At 55.1% G+C, this 22,283-nt stretch overlaps 6 protein-coding genes across 6 annotated transcripts; 2 read left to right on the top strand and 4 right to left on the bottom strand.

Moving 5' to 3' along the window:
- Positions 1 to 134: 134 nt before the first annotated feature.
- On the bottom strand, positions 135 to 1,580 carry LRP88_09858 (uncharacterized protein; the record flags this gene model as incomplete). The annotated part of the gene is made up of 3 exons (XM_083246334.1): positions 135 to 448; positions 512 to 1,044; positions 1,096 to 1,580. 3 exons carry the CDS (start codon positions 1,578 to 1,580, stop codon positions 135 to 137), a joined length of 1,332 nt encoding a protein of 443 aa, XP_083097447.1.
- Positions 1,581 to 3,324: 1,744 nt separating this feature from the next.
- LRP88_09859 (uncharacterized protein) lies at positions 3,325 to 5,015 on the bottom strand (the record flags this gene model as incomplete). The annotated part of the gene is made up of 2 exons (XM_083246335.1): positions 3,325 to 4,005; positions 4,053 to 5,015. 2 exons carry the CDS (start codon positions 5,013 to 5,015, stop codon positions 3,325 to 3,327), a joined length of 1,644 nt encoding a protein of 547 aa, XP_083097448.1.
- A 1,092-nt stretch (positions 5,016 to 6,107) lies between these two features.
- Positions 6,108 to 7,515, top strand: LRP88_09860 (CCDC47 family protein; the record flags this gene model as incomplete). Its single annotated transcript, XM_083246336.1, has 2 exons — positions 6,108 to 6,180; positions 6,293 to 7,515. 2 exons carry the CDS (start codon positions 6,108 to 6,110, stop codon positions 7,513 to 7,515), a joined length of 1,296 nt encoding a protein of 431 aa, XP_083097449.1.
- Positions 7,516 to 8,532: 1,017 nt separating this feature from the next.
- Positions 8,533 to 11,390, bottom strand: LRP88_09861 (transcription factor domain-containing protein; the record flags this gene model as incomplete). Its single annotated transcript, XM_083246337.1, has 7 exons — positions 8,533 to 9,478; positions 9,545 to 9,712; positions 9,766 to 10,388; positions 10,447 to 10,526; positions 10,589 to 10,842; positions 10,919 to 11,053; positions 11,311 to 11,390. 7 exons carry the CDS (start codon positions 11,388 to 11,390, stop codon positions 8,533 to 8,535), a joined length of 2,286 nt encoding a protein of 761 aa, XP_083097450.1.
- Positions 11,391 to 16,113: 4,723 nt separating this feature from the next.
- Positions 16,114 to 17,557, bottom strand: LRP88_09862 (aminotransferase class-III; the record flags this gene model as incomplete). The annotated part of the gene is made up of 2 exons (XM_083246338.1): positions 16,114 to 17,356; positions 17,409 to 17,557. 2 exons carry the CDS (start codon positions 17,555 to 17,557, stop codon positions 16,114 to 16,116), a joined length of 1,392 nt encoding a protein of 463 aa, XP_083097451.1.
- Positions 17,558 to 19,203: 1,646 nt separating this feature from the next.
- LRP88_09863 (succinate-semialdehyde dehydrogenase (NAD(P)(+))) lies at positions 19,204 to 20,907 on the top strand (the record flags this gene model as incomplete). Its single annotated transcript, XM_083246339.1, has 4 exons — positions 19,204 to 19,215; positions 19,333 to 19,420; positions 19,483 to 20,724; positions 20,780 to 20,907. The coding sequence occupies 4 exons, from the start codon at positions 19,204 to 19,206 to the stop codon at positions 20,905 to 20,907; spliced, it is 1,470 nt and encodes a 489-aa protein (XP_083097452.1).
- Between the last annotated feature and the right edge of the window lie 1,376 nt (positions 20,908 to 22,283).

The raw sequence follows: 22,283 nt of genomic DNA on the forward strand, positions 1-22,283 counted from the left end.
AATTCATGTCTCTGGACTTTATGGCAGGATACAGAATTTAGCTGTGATTATCATATCTGGTTTTGAAATACTAGGTCCCATACCAAAACTCCTTATAACGGCTGGACACTAAATAATACAACAGTAGAAAGCGGTCAGATATAGCTGACCTTGACTCCCATCCCAGCTGTCGCCTTGACCTTATTCCAAGAGGCCGCTAGTATCCGCTTGACTCGCTCACGAAGGCCAGCATGGCCAAACATGAGAATGAAACCCATAATGAACGCCAACAGTTTGAACACGAGCGAGGGGTTGGCGTTGAGCGTAGACCCCAGGTTCTCGATAATGGCCCGTAGTCGCGTGATGACCATAGACGCACGAGAGGTAAGCGTAGGGGGCTGCGAGATTGCCTTGCCATTCGGGACGGCCTTGCCGTTTGACCTCGCTGTCGCTGGTCGGGCTGGCTTGGCTGGTCTCGAGGATGCGGTTGATGGTGCTCTGGAATGTCGTGGCCGAGTTGACCCGCTTTGACTTCGGGTTTCGTCGATTCCATAGTCGACTTCGCTCCCTTCGCGCTTTGCGCGCTCTTCCTCTATCCGCTTCCGCTCCTTCTCTTCATTCTCAGCACGTAGCCTCTTGGCTTCCTCAATTTCTTTCCGCAGCTCATCTTCCTGGCGTTGACGCTCCTCCTTCTCAAGCCTCTCATGCTCTTGTTGCTCCTCATGGAGGCTTTGCAATGCTTGGAGGAACGCTTCGCGGCGCTCTTCATCCAAGACGGGGCTAGCGCTGATAAACTCACGGGCATAGTCCCATTCATTGTTTCGCAAAAGTACGTGTAATGTGTATAGCTCGAGGATCTTAACTCGGGCGTTGAGGTCTCTGGGGGTGTCGGCGCCGCTCGCTCCTTTGGCCGGAGATCGGTAGCGATTGGACATTCGCGAACTGGGGGATTCGGCAAGCCGACCCGCGACGTCGAGGTCGGGGGTGGTTGTGGCGGCTAGGTAAGCCTCGAGCTTGTGCTGGTTGAGGGTCTGGTCGCGAGCGTGTGCGAGCAGCAATGTCGCCCTGTCTCAGTTAGCCAAAGGTCTCAAACGGGCACATTCCAGCAAGGCTTACAGGTTAATGACAACGTCCGAATCGACGTCACCCTCGACGCCGTGGTAACCATTCTTGGCGACCTCGTCCCAAATCTCTCCTTCCCGGACCTTGGTGCACAAGGCTCTCCACTCCTGGTTTCCAAAGGCATCCTTGCCCTCCTCGGGTTCCAACTCGATGATGGCATTGAGGATGGTCAGATACAAGCTCCAGACCTTGACGCGTGTTGTCCTTGAGGCACGTGTGACTGGTGCAGGCTCGCCATCATCGATAGCTTCGGGTGGAGTTATGAGAGGGAGAAGAGTTGTCAGAGCTTCGGGAAGACGACGCGTGAGGAAGAGCGTCGACGCTTGGCGGTAGGTTTTTGATATTGCTGAGGGATGCCGGGACGAGGTGGACGATGTGATGGATGCCGTCAGGATATTGTTGTGGTGGGACAGACCGTGAGACGCGGATGACGACACGGAGGTCGGACTGTATGCGGTGTGGTGGCCGTTGACAGACATGATGATGGAGCTGAGCGATCAAGTAGATCAGACCAACAGCAGCAGCAACAGTACCAGCGGAAGCAGCTAGAGAATCGACAGCGAGTACAGCCCGAGGCTGAACATCAACATGAACGGTGATGCCGATTATTGACTTTGAAGGTACCGAGGTCGGGTGACGAGCTAAGGGGGGCGGTCGGTACGAACGGAGACGGGACAGGAGAGAAACGGCGAGTGTGAGCAGATGGAGATCACCCCAGATTCATGGTTCAATTGAGCGACGACGGGATGATAAAAGGGAATACGGGGTCAAGAGGGAAAAGGGAAATTTGCATCGGCGCACGCGTCGGGGCCGAAGATGATTGAAAAGGACGGAGCCAAGTCACTTTGGAGCTGGCGGCCGTGACATGTGGTTTGCAGGAAGGAGCAGAAGCAGGCATGCGGCAGGAACAGCAGCAGCACAGCTCATCCAAGCCAAGATGGGAAACTGAATCCAACCAACCAAGCAAGAAGAAAAAAAAGGAAGCCACTGCAGGTGGTGCCGTCCCCAGTACAGTAGCGCAGGTGCCAGTGGAGGTGCCCCGTCTCTCTCGGCCTTCCAGGTGATTTTAGCCTCGGCACCTTTCGACAACACCTGTCGGGTTGGTCCGGGCGGGGTGCCGTGCTTAATTTCCAGCCGTCCACGTCTTCTCTTCAGTGAGAGTGAGGCGCTGAAGCCGACAACGGGGACGGAACTGTGGCCGATGTGGAGGCCGTCAATGGCTGTTGTGAGATGTGGCATCTGGTCGGAAATCCATTATCTTCTATTCCGTGTAGTATAGCACATTCATTGCTTGATCTCGAGGATACCTTCATACAATACATCTTCTCTCTGTTTATTCATTATCCCAGCCATCATCCGCCAACCTCCTCCGTATCCATCTGAACTGCCTCGGCTCCAGTCCAAGGCCTCACCGATCCTCCATCCCCCATCGCATGCCCGGTCCGTGAGGGGACTAGTCCGGAAACCTGGGGAATGCCTGTGAATAACACTCGTTGGTGCACCCGTTACATCTTCATTTCCCGTCAGGTCCAATGACCTACACTCGCGTGCCATTTTCCAACGACCTTCCTGTGTTTTGCTTCTCCTCCGTTGTCTAAATCAGCCGGCCACAACACAACAAAAACATGCGTGGTTGCCTTCTAGAGCGTCGGAACGAGACCGTGACCCATCTATTGCCTAGCCAAGCCTCAATGGGAGCCGAGTCCATCAACACCGCTAGTTTGGCGCATCGTTGAGTTGCGGCTTCGGCGGACTTTTCCCGGCAACTCGTCACGAACTGCTCTCCGCGCTAACCCTTACTTCCTCAGCAACAACAAAAAAATAACAATGCCTCTGATAAAAGATTCAAAAAGCAAAGGGAGGGGAACAAAAAGAAAGCAACACGTTCCTGAATGATGCCATTCTTATCCGAAACCCGATAGTTCTCCGGCGGAGCGGGCCCGGAACTTGCGACTCCAAACTCCAATCTCACGACCAAAACATCAACATATTTCCTAATTAGGGCATTCAGGCACAACACACACAGTTCCGAAGTGTGTACTGTAGATGGTAGGTTTGGGGCGGCGCAAAAGTAATATCCAATTGGCTATTATTTCTAAACTCGCTGTAAACTGCCATGACATTTAGATGGCCAAGAATATGGTATCGCCTCTTCCAAACGCCTTATCCAGAATGAAACCCTAATATCCAGCTCCTATGACCAATTCGGGTGTTAACAGCCGATTATCGCTTCCGTGTTGATCTCCTCAGTGGTGTCCTCTCTTGCGTCTCCTCTCTCAGCTCCTCGCGAGTCGTAATGATGCTGTCTTCTCGCTCAACAATTGATTCCTCTCCTCCATTTAGCTGCTCCTGTCGCATCCAGCCAGCTTCGACCGCAAAGCAGACCACATCTGCTGCGCAACCAAAGCACGGCACGCTCTCATCTGCGTCTGGGTTTAGGTATTTCCACATCTCCTGTGTCTCCTTCTTGAACCGTGCAAGCTCCTTCTTATCGCCGGCGAAATGCTCTGTCAGGTACTCATAGAGGTATGCCAGCCAGAGCACGTTGGTATAAGGAGCATATGCATCCCAAGAGAGCGGGCCATCTATGCCCTTGGCGTATGGGGTATTGTGAGCTTCTGGTGGAAGACAAGTCCGGTCTGCGCGAAGTAGGAATGATCGCATTTGGCGATAGACTTTGCATTGCGGTGCGTGAGTGCTTGTGAAAATGCTGAGATCTTTTTCAAGATCGTAAGCCACAGGTTTCGCATCGTCAATGGAGAGGTCCTCTCCTCGTGATAAACCATAGTCTAGGATGGTGATGTCGAGGCCTGAGAAGCCAAAGAAGCCCTTAGATGGGGAACCCATCTTGCTGGGCGGCTTGACTTGTTTGATGCATAGGTTGCCCTCATGAAGGTCACGATGCTGTTCTAGTTAGCGACTAGATCTCATACACTTTCAAGGCGACTCACCTCAAACATGACAAGATCCTCCGCTCTCGCTAGAGCAATGGCTTGCAGGAGAAAAATATCCCATAGCTGGCTCTCGGCCGTCAAGTTCCAATCCTCGAGCGCCGTCCCAGCATCTCCCAGCTCAACAACCAGAAACCGCGTGTCATCTAAGTACCGACTCGGTGAAGGATAGAACTGAGCCCTGTCCGGGTCTTGCCGCTTCATCTTCTTCTGAAACGATTGATGAGTCTCAAGCAGTTCCCTTGTCGTTTTCCCTTGAACCACATATCGTTCCTTGTATATCACAAATCCTGGAATATCGGCCAACCATTCCGAGATTTGAAGTTCACCCTGAATGTCCTCTTCGGAATGCGGCTCTTCGTCGACAAGACCAGAGCGCACTTGGGCCTTGGTCTGTGGTTTGATAGGTGACGGTAGCCGTATAACCTTAATAATACTTGTTCCTCGGTCATTTCTGACACGATAGACTTCGGCGTAAGATGCTTCGGCGATTTTGTCAATCTTGTCCCCTGGTGGACAGACGTCATCCCAAGTCAGAATTCGGAGTGGTGGTTCTTGGGTGGTCTCCTCGGGGACTTCTATCGGAGCTTTTTCGACTTCTGAGGGCTCAGTTGATGGTTCTGGTTCTTCTTCTTTTGTTGTATCCAAAGGTGGCTCGTCGGCCAGTGGAGCATCTTTAGGTTCCTCAAGTGGCTTGTCCTGCTCTGGGGGAGCAACCTCAACATCAGGCGTTTCGATGGGAGGTGGCTGTTTTTTCGACCTCCGCGCTTTCGTAGTGGGAGGTTTTTCCTTGTCGATTTTAATTGACGATATTTTCTCCGTCAGTAAGGATATTGAGTCTTCCTCGTGCTTCTGTGCTGGTTTCGTCCGTATTGGGCTCTGAGGTAGCTCGGCGAACAGGCGCTCGGCCTTTGAGCGCTTCGATTGCTTGCCATATTTTCGTGTTGTAGTGTTTCGCGACATCTTTACTTTTGCCGTGAAGCGGCTGAGAGCTTTAGTTCTCTCTCAATGGCTCTTTGGGCATCATGAAAGTCATCTCGAATGAGGTCACGAGGCGTTGGCAGGGGAACAAGACCCACTTTTCTCTCCCCTACCTCCCCTGGACCAAACGTGATAACCACTAGCTCGACGGCTGTGTTTGAGGCGTTCGCTTGCTCTTCCAGAATGCTTCTGTGCAACGTTCATTCTTGGTACAGTGACAACTCAGTCCGATGACTCTCTGTGTTGATTGAGCCATATCAGACTGTTCAATGGACGTTGTATAGTTGCGGCTTGTTATTTCTAGGACAATGAAATACACACTTCTAATTCATCGTCTGAGTCTTGATTGATGACATGTGTACTTACCTGAACGCGAGCAGACGAGGATCCATGATAAAGACATTTCCTTGCCTAGACGAGACAGTATGGTCTTGGGGATGGCTGAAAGATAAGTCGAGATTTGGCATTCATTGTATTGCTGACAACGCTCATCATTAAGCTTATTCTGGATGCCTGACTATTAAAAAACAAACTTACATTTATTCCCTGGTAATTCTCTACTAGCAGCGTATCGACACAAGGCAAGTCAGGCTTATTCATGACGACGCAGCGCCAACGGCTTTGGCCAACGGGCTCAGGGGTGGGATGAGACGAATGGCGTGACATTCAGATGCTTCACGTCTTTTGCTCCAATTGTTTCTTGCATGATCTAGAAGAATATTGACAACCTCGCACAATTGTTACCTAGCCGGAGAGCGTAAACCCAGAGTATGCTACTCAAGAAGACTGTCAAAAATAAAGTATTACAGGGTTACAATAGGATTCAGACGTCTAATGTGACCATAACGTTTACCTAACTCCGACCAAGATGTAGAGGTGCATGCACCCCAGAGATTCGGGCCGCCCCACAGTGCCATCCGCATTGAGCAGGAGCTCTCCTCTCCTCATTGCCCTTGGTCTCCAGCTCCAATTTTCTGCCATCTGGCGCCGTTGGCCTCTTCGCTCTCCTCTTTTCCTCTCCTCCTCCCTCTCCCGCCCCGACGCTCCCTAACCTCCATCGAATCCCCCACAATCATGGCCTCCTTCTTCAAGAACGCCTTTGGAGGCGGCAAGGCTGCCGAGGAGCCTGTCGCGAGCCCCGATTCGGGTGAGTTCAGCTGCCCCCTCTTCTCGCTTCTCCCCCCGAGTTTCGATAATTGCGCCACACTGCGGCGCGTGGAGATAGCATCATGACTGACGCGCGCGACCCCATCCTCCAGACTTTGCCGACTTCGCCGATGCTGCCAGCCCGGCTCCTGAGCCCATCGTGCCCGATGCCTCTACTGAGAGCGTCGCTCCCGCCGTCACCGCTCCTCCCTACACCAAGTGGTACAACATCCACGAGCGCCACTCCCTCTCCGAGTTCAAGCTTGAGGGTATCATCCTCCTCATTTCGAGCTTCATCTTCCTTCTGCACATGATTGGCGCAACCCGCAACCGCTCTAGGGCTAAGGCTTGGATACGCGCTCACGCTCCTGCTCTCCAGAAGGAATTCGCTCTCGTTGGCTTCGGTGGCGTCCCCACCTTGGACAATGATGTTAAGCCCGATACTCTGATCAAGGAGAAGTCGCTCTTCGAGTTTGCGACCTACGCCACTGGCCGACAGAACACGGCCTTCATGGATGTTAAGCTCACTCTGACCAAGAAGTTCAACCCTATTATCAATGGATTCGAGCACATCATTGGCTTCTTCGTCGAGTCCTTCGACGCCCCCCACGACGTCGCTGAGGCATTGATCTATCCTTTCGATGGCAAGGAGAGCCTCACTGTCCCCGCCCTCCCCGGTGCCGCCGAGGTCCGCGCCAAGGATTCCAAGAGCACCTATGATGGTTTCGTCTGGGCTGTTGTTCACAAGGATGTCATGCGCCAAGTTCGCGACCAGCGATACGACCTGTCCCTCACCTTCACCAAGGACAACCCCAAGCTGCCCCTCTGGCTGACTGTCATGGGCGAGAGCGCCGAGGTTACCGATGCCCTCCTCACCCCCGAGCTCATCGAGGCTGTTCAGAACGCCGGCGATCTGTTTGAGTACCTCATTGTTTCGGACCAGCCCACCGACAAGCCCGTTACCGTCGAGGAGACCTCTCCTCGCAAGCGCCTCTTCCTCAAGTACCGCCTTCCCTCCAACGGCAACTACGAGAAGCTCCTGCCTCTCTTCTCCTACTTCTTGCAGCTCCCCGACGTCCTCGTCAAGGTTGCCCACTTCCGCCCCGAGGTCACCAAGAAGGTCCGCAACACCCGTGAGAACGCCATCGCCGAGATTAAGAAGCTCGCCGAGGATCAGCGCCAGGAGGAGCGCCTTCTGGAGAAGGAGAAGGCTCGCAAGGCTAAGCGCGACGCCGACCTCAAGGGTCTCGACGCCAAGGCCCAGAAGAAGTATCTCGACAAGGAGAGAGAGAAGGAGATGCGCAAGTCGCAGAAGCGACAGACTATGCGTGGTTAAAACAACCTCTGGGTTATGGGGTAGGGAATGGAGATGTTTCTCCTCGCTCACGCCTGGATGCTCTAGGGATGAAAACTGTATCAATAGTTTATGGCCACTAATTATAGGGGGTGTTTATGTTGGATAGTGCATGTTAAATGACACGATGTTTTATAACAAAGTACTATCACGCCTGGCTCTCAATAATTTCAGCTCGTTGCTGTGTTCACTCACGCACGATTAAGGTAAGCAAATAAAACGACGAGTTGGTATCATTATAACTATATGATGATTCAATGTACGGTGGATGAGCACCCGTTTTGCACATGGAATATTTTCTTTACGACTCTTTACTTTTTATCCTGCCCTTGGTCGACAGCATCCATCCCACCTATGCTCCGATACACCGTCCCAGAAAGTACAGATAACCTCCACTAGATATGGATATAGTATAGTATGTATGACGTGTGCCTCTCCAGAACAGAACCGACCCGGCAACATAGGTAAGAATTGTAGATGGTGGCTGTGAACCCGTAAAACAAATAAAATAACGACGAATTGTCAATCTCTCGTGAACTTGGTCCAGTCTTCTGTGAGCATCCCGTCTCACACAACGTAGTTTTTTCAGTTCTCCTCGCGATAGTGGCTCGGTACCCCGTCACCCTGTGCACGGGATACACTGGATGGCGTGGCTTTGTTCGCCCTAGGGCCATGGGCCTTAGAGCTTTTGAGCCCTGGTGTATCCAGGGCGTGCTGCCGGACCCGGCTGCTTTTCGAGCGGACATGGTCCAGCAGCAGCGTCCTCTGGACACGCCTCCTAAGCGCGGGGGATGAATAGCAAAGCACCCCGGAACTTTTCAGGTCTGCGACTCCTGCGAGATAGTGCTTCAATCGGTCCATGGCATCCCATCATTTGGACCGGGCGTTCCGTGCATCTCAGCCGAACGCCCGCCCGATGGATGCCTCCGAGGGGCCTGTATGTGTTTCCTCCAACTTCCTTCAGCCCATACAGGGCTCAAAGAAGAAACCCGAGACCGTTCAAGGTCCCATCCACATGCCCCCGTTGGCGGTGCCAGCCATGCTTTCAGGGCTAGGACCAAAGCCGTATCCAAACAGAGTGGAGAACTCATCCATGACCTGCGGCACAGATGGGAAGGTCGCGTCCATCCCCATAAAGGGGCTGGCTGCGTGCATGGCCGGCATGCCTGGGCGAGTTGTGCTGCCTGTTCCCCTCCAGAATGTATTCGGGTTGGGAGGCAGCGGCATGGAAGCCTCGGGTGAAGATTCGTGCCTAATCTCTTGGGCGGGCACGTCGTTCTTCCACAGGAGCTCCCACTTCTTGAACCTCGAGTAGTCTGTCTCCCTACCTGAGGGATCAGCAGTAGCGTCCAGTCGCGAGATGGCTCGCTCAAAGACTTCAATCAAGGACGCCTCAGAGCGGGCCGACTCGCCACCGGCCGACATCTCCTTGATCATGGCCATGCCGGTGCGGAGACCATCGCGCAGCCTGTCGGTCTTCTTCTGCAGGCATTGGGTGATGATGACGAGCAGGGCAGCCCGACAAGAGCTGAATTCGGTGTACGATGCACGTGCAAGGCCGATGGTGGTCTGCAGCAAGTGGCACGTCTCCACGATGGTCAACGCAGCTTCGACGCAGTCTGCAACCAGGATGGAACGGGGGTTCGACTTGTGGGGGGTGTTGGGTCGCTGGTTGTTCGAGTCGGCCGGCGAACTCGAGGTACTTGCGTTACCCCGGATGGCCTCACGGGGGAAGATGAAGGGCCTCCCAGCATACATGCGTAGAAGACAGTACTCCAACTTCAGATGCATGTCGGCGCGCGAGATTGGGTTCTGCAGGTTGATCTCCTTGCGGAATGCTGTCTCCGGGAGTGAATCCCACCACTTCCGAAGCTCCTCCTTCATGTCGATAACCCGTTGCAGGCCTTCGTTAATCTCATGCTTCTGGGATGTTCGAAGCACTGATCTGTTGGCGGTTGTCAGCCCAGGATCCTTCAGGGGCGACCATCTTGGCGTGGCGCAATTGACTTACATCTCGTGTGCGATCTTTCCAAGGGCCTGATTCAGCCGCAGCGTCGCGAGCATGTGCGCGACATTCGCGGGGTTGGATGGCATGATGTCGGGTCGATCTGCAGGCATCTCCGCATCCACATCCTTGCTCTGGATGGACAGAGGTCGTCCGTGATAGATCCCAACTCTCCTACCTACATGTTAGTCTCCTGATGTGAGATTGCTGTATCGGCTAGAACATACTTCTCGGTTGTATAGGCTGTCCACCACACGCGATTCCTCGTCTCACGGACGTAGGGGTCAAGCCCCTCGGCCGGCCACTTCCTGTGCATACCATTCTGGATAGCCAGTTTCACCGCGAGGTTGAGGTAGATGTACGATAGCCCTGAGGCATCCAGGGGCAGAGTGTATATGCCAATAAGGAGAATGGCCTGGACACTCTCCAGCGAGGCCACCGTGATGACGTCGGGAACGAGCTTGCATGCTTGCTGATAGAACATGACGCCGATGGTGTCCTCTGAGAATGGGCTTGAATCGGCCCCCTTTCCGTGGTCATCTCTCCCTGTGCGAGAATCCAAATAGGCGTACTGGGTGCCGATGGCAAAGATGATCCAAATCATGCAGAGCGTGCCGACTTCGCGACGAGACATGGCCCCGGGGTTCTGGTAAATTAGATCAAGTTGCTCGGCGAGCCACGCCCTTTCGACGTAGAAATAGTTGGTTTCGGCATGCTTGTAGAACGCCTGAACTAGAAATTCGGCAACGTATCGAGGTGGTAGCGCTGACAGAGATGTCTGGGTGTTGGTAGAAGACTGTAGCTCCTCGGCTCGGTAATACTCCTTGAAACTGAGAGTACCCGGTGCATCCTATGCAGACCCGAATTTTAGAATTATCATGGCAAATGGGGTGCAGGAAAAGACGTACGTGGCGGTCTGGCACACACTGCTCGATCCACTGTTTTATTCGCATCGAAAAGTTCCAATGGGAGAACTCGCCCGAATAATCTTGAACACGAGATTAGCCGATCTGCCCAAAATCAATTATCGCAAGCAGCGGTGAGTCTCACGAGTGGTGTTGTTGTCCAGGGGCTGGACTGTATAGTTCTCATCATCCACGCCCAAGTAGTCGGAGCCCGGTGATCCCACAACGGGCGCCTGTCGGTGGGCTTGTGCTATGTCAGGGTTCTTGTTGTCGACAGCCTCGGCCATGGCCTTGATCGATTCGGGGTCGAGGGGGATGTTGCCGGCATAATGTGTTATGATCTTTTCCATGTGGGCGATGCGCTGGAGAAGCTCGGCGTTGCTTGCGCCAGACCGGTTCCTGTGTCAGGCAAGAGCCGAACGTTAGCAACGGCTGTGACGCATATCGGCGGTGGAACAACGGCGCGGAGAATTACCTTGCGGAACCGTCACCGCCGTCAGCATCTCGCGCGGTAGGACCTAGGAACTCGCATTGGCGATGCAGGCGTGTGCATCTTCGGCACGGGACGCCGCCATCACACTTCTCCTTTTGGCGTCGGCAGCCATCGCAACTGCAGACAGTGAGTTAGCATCAGAGTCGCGCCGATGGAAGTAGAGCGAATATCGGAGTAGACCGAGGGGCAGAAGGGATGATTGGATGTCAAGGAACTGAATGAGGTAGATGGCGACAAGGCTGAGGTGGGCACGGCCGTAATCCGATTTCAGGCAGAGAGACAGCCGGCCCTTACCCAAGACTGATTGATGCCCCTACGAGGCATTGCGGCGAAGAATCGACAGGTCGCAACTGCAGGAAAGGCGGGAGACTCACGCTCGAAGGGCTCGCTTGCGCTCTCTTTCGGCCTCACGGCGCTGCCTGTGCTTTTGCAGGCTCTGTTGTTGGTTGTCCATTCAGGAGGACGCGCGCGACGGCGCGGGGCCGATTGCGGCGGGCGGGATGGGAGGACTCCTGGGACCTCGAGCGACGGGGAGGCCCGTAGATCCCAGCAAAAAGGCGTGGAGAGCCGGAGGGTTCAACGGAACAGCGATAGGCGAGGGTTGGGGAGGGTCGGAGGATATGTGTGAGGTGAGGTTGAAGGTTTAGGTTGAGGGGATCACGGGAGTTTTGCGGCTCACGACTAGATCGAGGCTTGTGAGGCAAAAAGCTCCATCCAGGACCCTGCGGGTGGATGCGCAGCGCAGCGGAGCGGCAGCAGTGGCCGTGGCAGCCAAAAAGGTGACAGCGACTAGGTACAGGAGCCAGTACAGTAACCAGCAGCCAGCCAGCACAGTCGATAGCACCCGAGCAATGTCAGCTTTCCCACAAAAAACTCCAGTTGCAGCGAGCAAGGTTGACCAAGGTCAGGTCGTTCGTTTCGGGTCCGGAGTGGGTTTTTGGGTTGCTGGTGGGGGAGCAGACCACGGTGCCTTTTCTTTTGGGCTAGGTACCTAGGTAAATAGGTGGCCAGTGAGTCGAGTCGAGCCGAGCCGTGACTTGTGACTTTTTTGTGGTCAGAGAACCGCGGGCGTCTTGTTAGCCGAACGAGACGAGAGACAGGAGCGAGACGAAGGAGAGGAACAGAAGAGATAAGTAAGACGCGGGGATCGCGGCTAGCGCCAATTTTAGTGGCGTTGGCGGAGTCGCAGCAAGACAGTCTGTCGACTCCGTCGTGTCCGTAGAAGCCGCTTGAAACCCGGCGGAGGCCAGTAAGAGCCAATGAAGCGCCCGCACCAAGACGACGGATGCCAGTAGCAGATTGCTATGTTATTGTTGTTTGACTTGAGCTGACGTTTCCCCAGGTTGACGTGTATGCTGGGAAGGGGACCTTGAAGGTTGTAGGAGCTGAAGAGATGACGACTGAGACGAGATGAGCGTTTTGAGTGGTTCAAAAAGAAACGAAGGAGCCGCGATGGTAAAGACAGCCGAGAGCTTCCAGATTGCGAGTTTGATGTTCGAGACTTTGGGGAGAGGGCACTAGTAGTCTATCTACAACCCCCCTTGACCCTGGAGGGGCTAGGCAGGTTGATGCCGCTGATGCTTGTCGTGGCTTGCTGCTTGTTGCAGGTGCTGAGGGGTCTTGATGCTGTGAATCGGGATTGCTGTTGCTGCAAGCCCACGATGGTCGACCAGACGAGCTGGTTGGTGCGCAACGCCAATTGGTTGCAACAGATGGCGAGCCAACACCTTGCTTTTTCAGACTGCAGCGAGCGAGCGAGCGAGTGCCTAGGGGAGGCGAGGGGATTTGCGCAGGAGGGTCTCGGCCTCTCTTCCTTAGGGATAGACGGTTTTAGATTGTTGGTAGCAACCGTGCCGTGCAGAATGTACCTCGACGCGTCGCCGGACTTGACTTGGTTGGCGATCGCTCACCCATCGACCTGCCGTCAGGCCTTGAGTCGGGGGTGCGAGCGTGCTTGAGGTGGGCGGGCTGGTTGCTGAGTGGCAGCGATAGGTGTAAACGGCGTCACAGGGCGTCAAAGGAGCGTGGCATGGCCGCATGGACAGGGTCGCTTTTCTTCTGTTCCTTTCTTTCCTTCCTTTGTCAGGGTGGGAAATTGGAATCTGTTGAAATGAGGAACGGATGCAACGGAGGGTGACGTTATTCCAAGTTTGTTCTACGACCCTGTGTGGAGCTTGATGAAGATGCGGCCAGGGGAATATGCCAGGATGGCTAGGCGAGGAGGGAAAGATCAAGGCCTGTCCACGCAACTGGAAGGCTGAGAGAAGACTGTATTGTTTGGCTAGGAACCAGGAGGTAAAAACAAAGGCGAGACAGCGTGCACAACGGGAGGCAATGCGACTGCAGATGGGCCCGCGCTTCGTGCAGATGACAGGGAAATCCACAAGGATGACAGAGGGAACGAGAAAGACACCATCGACCACGAGCTGATGACAATCGTCGGTTCACCTCATCGGGACTAGCGCCTTCCCTACAAGCACCTCTTTAGAGCGGGGCGGGGCGGGGCGGAGCGGGGACGATACATGGGCACGACGGTAGGATAGGTTCGATGGGCTACGAGGAAGGCGCCATTCATCAATTGATAACGGGCTACCCCTTGTTTCTCGACGACCCTTGGCAAAGCTTCATTGCTACATACCTACAATGACCGCAAGGTGCTCGTGGAGCCCTGCCGTCCAAGACAAGTCAAGAGCAGACGCAACCATATCACATCACAGCCTAATCGGCCGCAGCTGCTGGGAAATGGCGTCTTGGTCAGCAGATGCGGTGCATCCATAACCCACCGAGCCCCTGCGCAGACAAATGACATTGCACGCATCGAAGCTGGGGGAAGATGCCACATGGATCGGACATGGGTGCTGGTATGGGGATTCCGTCCACCAAGGCTCCTCTCACCAACCAGCCTCTGCTGCTCGACTCCCCGATCGAGACATGGTTGACGCCAGACGGAGCATTCTCACGGACGAGCAGAGCCGTGGGCTTGGATAACTCTACCGCACTGACCAACAGACATCCATGGACGACACGACACGACACGACCCCCATTCCCCACTCTCTTCGACACGCCGCATGAGATGTCGCACGTCTTCACGGACCACAAACGCCTCACTTTGATTTGATTGACATTCGTCAATGACAAGGGCCTTGATCTTTGGGCCAACTCCAAAACATCCAAGGCACGCTGACAGGCAAGGGCAGCACCGCCATCCATGGATTCGTAACGACCTCCCCTCATGGGTTATGCCTTGGTTTTTGCGGGGTTGACCGCTTATCGAGCACCATGACGACGATTCTCGAGATCTTCCAATCCCCTTCCCAAGAGCCAAAGCAGGTCCTGACTGACAGCCAGCACTCGCGTGCGCAGGACCCTTGCCTTGCTTCCCATCCATGGAGCTCGGCCCCTGGTGGTGATAGCCGTGCCCAGGATGCGAGATAGTTTCCGATCCCCAGCTTCTGCATCGACGACCCACGGAAATATCAGCATTGTACGAATTCGCTACCCTTCCAACAAACCATCCCATGTCACATCCTCCTGGCATGCCATCCAGTCAATAGAGTAAGCCTCTGTCACATGAGCACGTTAGCTCCATGTCGTCGACGTCCCCTGGATGCAACGTTGGGCTCTGTCGGTTCCGAGCAGCGACGCCCCTGAACATCGGCGTGCCGTCCCGTCCATCAACCGGGCTTGAGACACGGCCGATTTACCCCAGACCGCGGTGAACGCGCGCACCGCCCAGTACCCGAGCCTCGTTGACTCGGCCCCGGCAGCCTATTTAGCCATTATCCTCACTTCTGCCGCCCTCAATGGGACGTTGGGGCTTATCAATGGCTCGCATAGCTTGGCGGCTGTACACCATCTCACTCTGGTGGCTGCCTCAGACCTGCATAGCAGGGCGCCCAACCTCTTCCCTCCACGACTATCCCATCTTGGCATGCCGTCCAGACAGACAAGGACACGAGAGCCTCTCCCTCTTTTCATTCTGATCGAGATGTAACAGGAAATAACCCACAAAGGTGGTAGGAAGAAGCAAGGTGGATCGGCTGTTGCACAAGATGGGTCTCGAGATTGCATCTTGCAGCTCGCCAACCCATTATCCCACGACATTCGGTATCTCTCTAACCACTCGATGGCATCGGAGCTCACCCTCGACCGGCCGAATCCGACATGGATCCCCCTTCTCACTGCATCCATCGCCCTTGGCACCTCAGATTTGCCCCGATCCTCTTGCTGCGCTCTCGGTCCCTCCCTCATCTGCAGGCGCCGAACTGCCGCAGCGACGAATGCCAATGTCCCTCTCCCACCAGCTACTGCAAGCCACAGAGGACTTCTGGACCCCCAGTCCCTGGTCGACGGGCTTACTGCACTCACACACGCCTCATCTCTGCGGTCTCGACGGAGGCCTGCGTACGCCTCTCCTGTGTATTGAAACTGCAGGTCTCCCCGATTTGCAGTCGTTCGCCTCCTCTATGTGATAGGTAAGATCAGCACGTGGCAGAGCCTTCCTTTCTCGCCCTCCCCCGCCCGCCTCCGCGGTTCAATTATCCCCAACAGGTCATGTCTTGACGCCGGAGAACGAGAGCAATGCCGAGCCATGCGCGGTCAAGTCGGCAATGGCCGGCGTTTGGGGAGACATGCACCGACGTGCAGCTCGAGCTGGGCGTTGAGTGGCCATGAGAAGTGATACAGCATGCCAAGATGCTCGAGCGCTGCTTGAAAATCTCAATCTCAATCTCAATCTCAATGCCGAGATCTAATTGTCTTGGTTCAGGGTTCATCACCCAGAGTTGCTGTGAGTTGAGTTGCATTGAGTGGATATGTGATTCCTTGAGTTCTTGGCAATGATATACCGATACTATGCGTTGTCAAAACTCAGTCTCACTCAGTCTCACATTGACTATCCACATATCATAATGCACAAGGCAAGGACAGGCAGAGTAATGGTAATTTTGTTTGATTTCCAGTACCTTAAATGTACGCCTTGCGTAGAACTACTTCTGTCATGATCGACGCCCGTCTGTTCCTGCTCAGGTATTACCAGTTTATTCGAACAATTCGTCTCCTTTTTCTTTTCCCATAAAACATGTCCCAAAAAATGCAACGCTAGTAGTAGACATGATGATGCATAAAATCCCGGTTCCCGTCCCGTTGACCCCCTTAGTCGTACTTCACAGACATCTTACAGAGCGCCAATGACCTTGTCGAAGGCGTTGACGAGGATAGGAACGTGCTGCTCCTCGAAGATGAGCATGGGTCGGAGGCGAACAGTGTTCTTGCCGCAAGTTCCAATGTTGACGCCAATGTGGCGCATGGAGCGGACGAGAGCAGCAGGGTCCTTGGTGTCGAAGGCGATAAAGGTGCCCTGGTCCTTGCCTCGGAGGTTCCTGATGTGCTCGGGGTACTTGGCAGCCAGGCGGGAGAGCTCGTTGTAGAGGATGTGGCCGACACGGGCAGTCTGCTCAACCAGCTTCTTGTCCAGAATCTCCTGGATGACAGCCTTGCACATGATGACACGGGCAGGGTCGCCGATCCAGGTGTTGAACTGGCGGTAGGCCTTGTCGGGGATGAGCATCTCGTTGCCGAAGAAGTAGCCGGCAGTCTGGGCCTTCTTGGAGAAGGTGACCATGTCAGGGGGAGAGGTCAGGTTCCAGTGGTCGTGGCCCCAGAAGGAACCAGTGGCACCGAAGCCAGTCTGAACCTCATCGGCGATGAGGCAGGTGCCGTGTCGCTTGGTGATGTCACGGAGACCCTGGAAAAAGGCAGGGGAGGCGTGGTTGTCACCACCCTCGGACTGGATGGGCTCAACGATGAGACCGGCAACAGGGCAGTGCCACGAGGTGATGATGCGCTCAACCTCCTCGAGGCATCGCTTCTCCTCAGCAGCGTTCTCCTCAGCGTGCTCCTCGAGAGGGTACTTGAGGGCAGGGAAGGGAGCCTGAGGCCAGTTGAAGCTAGGGATATCAAGCTTGTGGACGGCCTTGGAGCGGGTGGTGGAGAGAGAGCCGAAGCCACGGCCGTGGAAGGAGTTGCGGAAGCTCATGATGGCGAGCTCGGGGGAACCGGGCTTGGAGTTCTCGAGGCAGGAGTTGATCTCCTCATCATTCCAGTCGACGCCCTCACCACGCTGGCGGCGGCGGTAGAGCATGAAGGCAGCCTTGTAGGCCAGCTCGTTGGCCTCGGAGCCAGACTGAGCAGTGAAGATGTAGCTGAGGCCCTTGGGGGCAACCTTCATGAGGCCGTTGCGGAGGATGTCAACCCACTGGTCGGAGGGGAAGTTGCCCACGGCAGGTCGGTTGACGAGGGCAGAGGCCATCTCGGGGGACTTGGCAGCCTCGAGCAGGGTCGCGTTGTTGTAGCCAACGGGGATGGAGGCGATCTGGGCGTAGACATCGAGGTACTTGTTGCCGTCAACATCGACAATGCTGCGAGTTGGTTAGCCATTGAGAGTCTGTATCGAGAGCAATTGAATCATACTAGTTGTCGTGGGACTTGTCGTAGTCAACCACGAAGTGGACAGCACGGGCGTCGAAGATGGCATCGAGGCGCTTGGTGCTGGCCCTGGAGACGGGGCCAGGGATCTCCGTGGTGACGGTGGTCTTGGGGGTCTCGACGAAGGCAGGCATCTTGAAGGTGTTGATTAAGATCTCTAAAGGGGATTGACTGTGCTTCCTCTGGGGTATCAAGTGTGTGTGCGAGGATAGAGAGTCTGGATGTCCTGGAGAAGAATCGAGGTCAAGATGGACGTCGGGGGAGGAGCTATTATAGCAATCGGCGGCGGCTTCGGAGCTGCCATGGACGACGACGAGGAAGGAGTGGCACCAACCAAGATCGGGAAGGCAATTGGAAGGCCTCGACAAGCCCGCCTGCCCCTCTCCGATGGTTGTTGCGGCTCATGGAGACAGTGGCAGGCGCAAGCAGAAGGAGAGAATCAATCGTGGGACCGGAGTCGAGAGACCGACCGGCTCGCAGCCGGAGGGGGGAGGCTCACGAGACCTCAGACGCGCCGCCACTTGTACCTCCGTCCAGCGGAGGGAAAGAAAAGGTACCCGCTCGGTGGGAGGAACGGCAGGAAGGGGACCCGGCACTTGGTGGGTGTTTTGCGTGGCAAACATGTACCCTGGCTTCGATGATGGAAGTCGGCGGAGGTACCGAGGACGGGGATGTAGGATACCGAAGCGACTGGACAGGGCCTGGTTTGCCCTTGTCTGATGGTTCATGGGGTAGAAGAGATGTGGGAGGCTGAGTGGTACTCTACATGAAGCTCTGTACCGCGCGGTAATCTCGCAGTACAACCACTGCCCTCGTTCTAGACACTGATGACCTCGCCGAGAGACAAACATGTACCCCCACCATCTGGGACTTGAACGCCCCGGACATTGGATCGTCGGTAGCGGCCCCGGGGATCCCTTAGGCGCTGTGAGCGCTGTCGGCACTGCAAGATCCCCTGCGAGTTCAGTGGTCAGAGCGCCTGGAAGGTTCTGTCACGACAGGCCCGGCGTCGTCTCTCCACGACTTCCCCCACCGGCTCACGATGGGAAAAAGTCTGTGTGTACGTACGGTATCAACGGCGGCACCGACAGATCAAGCCTGAACCTGGAGAACCCCGTGGATAACTCGAATCCAATCTCCACTGAATTCCCAGTTTTTACCACGATTCTCCATCGTCACTAGACCTTGCCGATTGCTTCTCGCTCCGGCCACCAGACCTCCCATAATTTTTTCCTTCTCCATTCCCCACCTCCACCAGCTCCGATGGGGATCTCTTCGCAGAATCCAAGGCACATGACACGCCCACATCCTGTTCTTGGCTAATGTCACACCTCGCTTCCCAGCCGTTCACCTTTCATCTCACACCCTCCATCTCACACGCCCATGCCCGGCCCGGCCCTCAGACGGTGCCGTCTGTAAGTGTACCCTCACGGAACCGGCATCGCGGGCGGCTTCAGTTCAAGGCCTCAATTGCGCTCACGAAACGGCAGCGTCATGGTGGACGACTCAGAAACGTGCACCATGATAGCCAGCCCGGCCCATTGCCGTGCCGTGTCCTCGGTCAAACTCGAGCCTAGGCTTTGGACTTGGGTATATCAAAAAGACAAGAGCCGGGAAGGAGAGGGGAAGCTCGTGGAACTGGACTGGAAGTGTTGTAAGCAAGAATAGAAAAAGGTCAAGAGACAAGCAAGAGCTCATCTTCCACCATCACCACAAAAGCGTTCACTTGCCGGGTCTCACGTTCCCTCACCACCAACAGTCAACGTAGACAAGCATCACCATGGCTTCCAAGGTGTGTAGCATCTCCCCCCCTTGTCGCACCTTTCTTATTAGCTGTCTTGGACCATTTCCCAACAACTGCAAGACGAGATACAGCCTCCACTAACGCCGGATCTCTTTTCCTCTGCAGCTCAACGACCCTACGCTCCTCAAGACGTCCTGCTACGTCAACGGCCAATGGGTCGCTGCAAAGTCTGGCAAGGTCTTTGCTGTCGAGAGTAAGCGCTCCAACCAACCAAGCTCCCTCGAGATCCATGGAGCTAACGTCACTGTGCTGCAGACCCCTCGACCCTTGAAGAGGTGGCGAGATGCCCCGAGTTTGACGGACAGGACACCGAGGCCGCCATCGCAGCCGCCGCCGCCGCATTCAAGACCTTCCGCAAGACCCCGGCGCGGCAGCGGGCCCGCTTGCTCCGCCGCTGGTACGATCTCATGATCGAGAACGCCGAGGACATTGCCCGTCTCATCACCCTTGAGAACGGCAAGCCGCTGTCTGATGGCAAGACTGAAGCTATCTACGCTGCCAACTTCTTTGAGTGGTTCTCCGAGGAGGCACCTCGAATCTACGGCGAGACAATCGAGGCAAGCAACCCATCATGCCGTCTGTCTACTGTGAAGCAGCCCGTGGGCGTCTGCGGTCTCATCTGCCCGTGGAACTTTCCTGCTGCCATGATCACCCGTAAGGCCGGTCCTGCTCTCGCTGCTGGCTGCACCGTCGTCGTCAAGGCTCCCGCTGAGGCTCCCCTAACGGCTCTGGCCCTCGCCGAGTTGGCGCACCGTGCTGGCATTCCCGCCGGTGTGGTCAACATCATCACTGCGCTGGACAACACGGCCGAGGTTGGCAAGGTCATCACCACGCACCCCGATGTCAAGAAGGTGTCCTTCACCGGATCGACCGGCGTGGGCAGAATCTTGATGAACCAGTCCTCATCAACCATCAAGAAGCTGTCTTTCGAGCTGGGCGGAAACGCCCCTTTTATTGTTTTTGAGGATGCGGATCTGGACAAGGCAGTCAAGGGTCTGATCGCCTGCAAGTTCCGCTGCTCAGGCCAGACTTGCGTCTGCGCTAACCGCATTCTCGTGCACCGCAGCGTCTACGACAAATTCGTCCAGATGGTGCTCGACGTCGTCAAGACCTTTGTCGTTGGCGATGGCTTTGGTGAGAAGACGACTCACGGCCCTCTCATTCACGGTCGTGCTGTATCCAAGGTTGCCGAGCACGTTGAGGATGCCATCTCCAAGGGCGCCAAGCTCGTCCATGGCGGCAAGCCCCTGCCCCAGCTGGGCCCCAACTACTTTGATCTCACCATGCTGACGGGCATGAAGCCCGGCATGAAGATCTGCGATGAGGAGACTTTCGGTCCCGTGGCGGCCTTCTTTGCTTTTGACACTGAGGAGGAGGCTATCGCGATTGCCAACGACACCGACGTTGGTCTCGGAGGCTACTTTTTCAGCAACGACGTGAACCGATGCTACCGAGTGGCTGAGGCTCTGGAAGTCGGCATGGTTGGTGTCAACGTTGGTAAGTCATTTTCAAGTCGAGAAACCGAGTGTAGTAACTAACATGATCATGATAGGTGTGCTAAGCGACCCTGCGGCGCCCTTTGGCGGTGTCAAGCAGAGCGGTTTCGGCCGTGAGGGAAGCAAGTACGGCATTGATGAGTTTACAGTGACCAAGATGGTTATGACAGGCATTGATGTATAGGTTAATGGTTTTCTTTAATGATTGATAGACGGTCTAGTCACGGAAGGATGGAGGAATACCCAAAATGGTGGCATGTAAGTGGTCGAAAGCGGCCCTAGCATTAAGGATATCAAGCGAAAAAGAGTTTTCTATGAATAGACGCAATATATGGCATCATCTTAACATGGTAGTTGACACATGTTGCACGTGATATCAAGAGAAGTGTGTCGACAGCTCTTCTCATGCAAGTCTATGTCACAGCCCAGCACTGAAGCACCGGGACAGGCACGGCATAAAACCCACGCCTCACCCTCTCACACAGACATTCCCGGGCCAAGCTCCTTCCGGACGAGCAGGTGGAACCCCAAGCCCGTACAGGGGGGGCGCACAAGGGAGGGTGTTGAGCCGCATGGCCTCAACACCAAGGAATGGCATCGTGAGTGCCGGGAATGGTGGCATGGGGGGCGGGTATGGGTTGTCAGATGTGCAGGATGGTGCAAGGCAAGGGGTATGAGGTGAATTCGGTTGTGGAGGGGGGGCCACGTCGTTGTTGTCTCGGTAGTTCTGATCCAAGGGTTTCTTGGAGATATGGAGGTATGTGACCGAGAAGATGCCTCGGGTCGGAAACACAACTCCAGGATGACCACGAACCTGGTCATACTCATTTGCGGTGTTTAAAAAGGCCCAACATCATATCCCGATGAAGCCATCACGACTTGCCAAACCCCCCACTTCAGAACCCGGCCTTGGTGTTTTTGACAAAGGAGAATTGGCCCCCAGTGGGTCCCCCTCTGCAAGCCTCCCTCCGGTCCCATCAGATCTTGGGATCGGGGGTGTTCGTTTGCTCGGCATTTGGGGTATAGGGCGGAACCAGAGTTCGTTGCCTCTGCAAGCCCAGAAGCGAGCGGCACTTGGGGCAGCCAGTCCCGGTTCTCCAAAACACCATCCGGGCCGGTCCGGTCTTCACCGAGAGGGGGCAGAATACCTCAAACGGGCAAAGGTGTGTGTTGTGGTGAAAAAGAGGTGTGAGGCAAAGCCACAGCGATCGCCACGACCGGGAAGAGATGCCGGTCCCACAAAGAGGTGTGTATCGAGAAGCAGATACGTCTGGTTCGGAGATGGAACACCAGGGGAAAGGAGAACGCAGATTCAGTTGGTCATGGGTTTATCGAGTTATCTTCTTGGCTGTTACCAGAGTTGGGATTCATAGCCGGTCGTGATAAGACACCAATCGTTATGCCGATGAATGTACATGACAACACAACTCGTGGCTTGGAGGATGGGTTGCAATGGAGATTCATGTCCGAAGAAGCTATTCAAACTTTGCATGATAGTTACCCTTTACAGATGGGCATACATGCAGATACAGTAGCCCAAGGTGGTTATCTTTGGCTCAA

This window comes from Fusarium phalaenopsidis, assembly GCF_050370095.1.
Source record: "Fusarium phalaenopsidis strain FUZ10S chromosome Unknown contig_32304, whole genome shotgun sequence".
Classification (NCBI taxonomy): Eukaryota; Fungi; Ascomycota; class Sordariomycetes; order Hypocreales; family Nectriaceae; genus Fusarium; species Fusarium phalaenopsidis.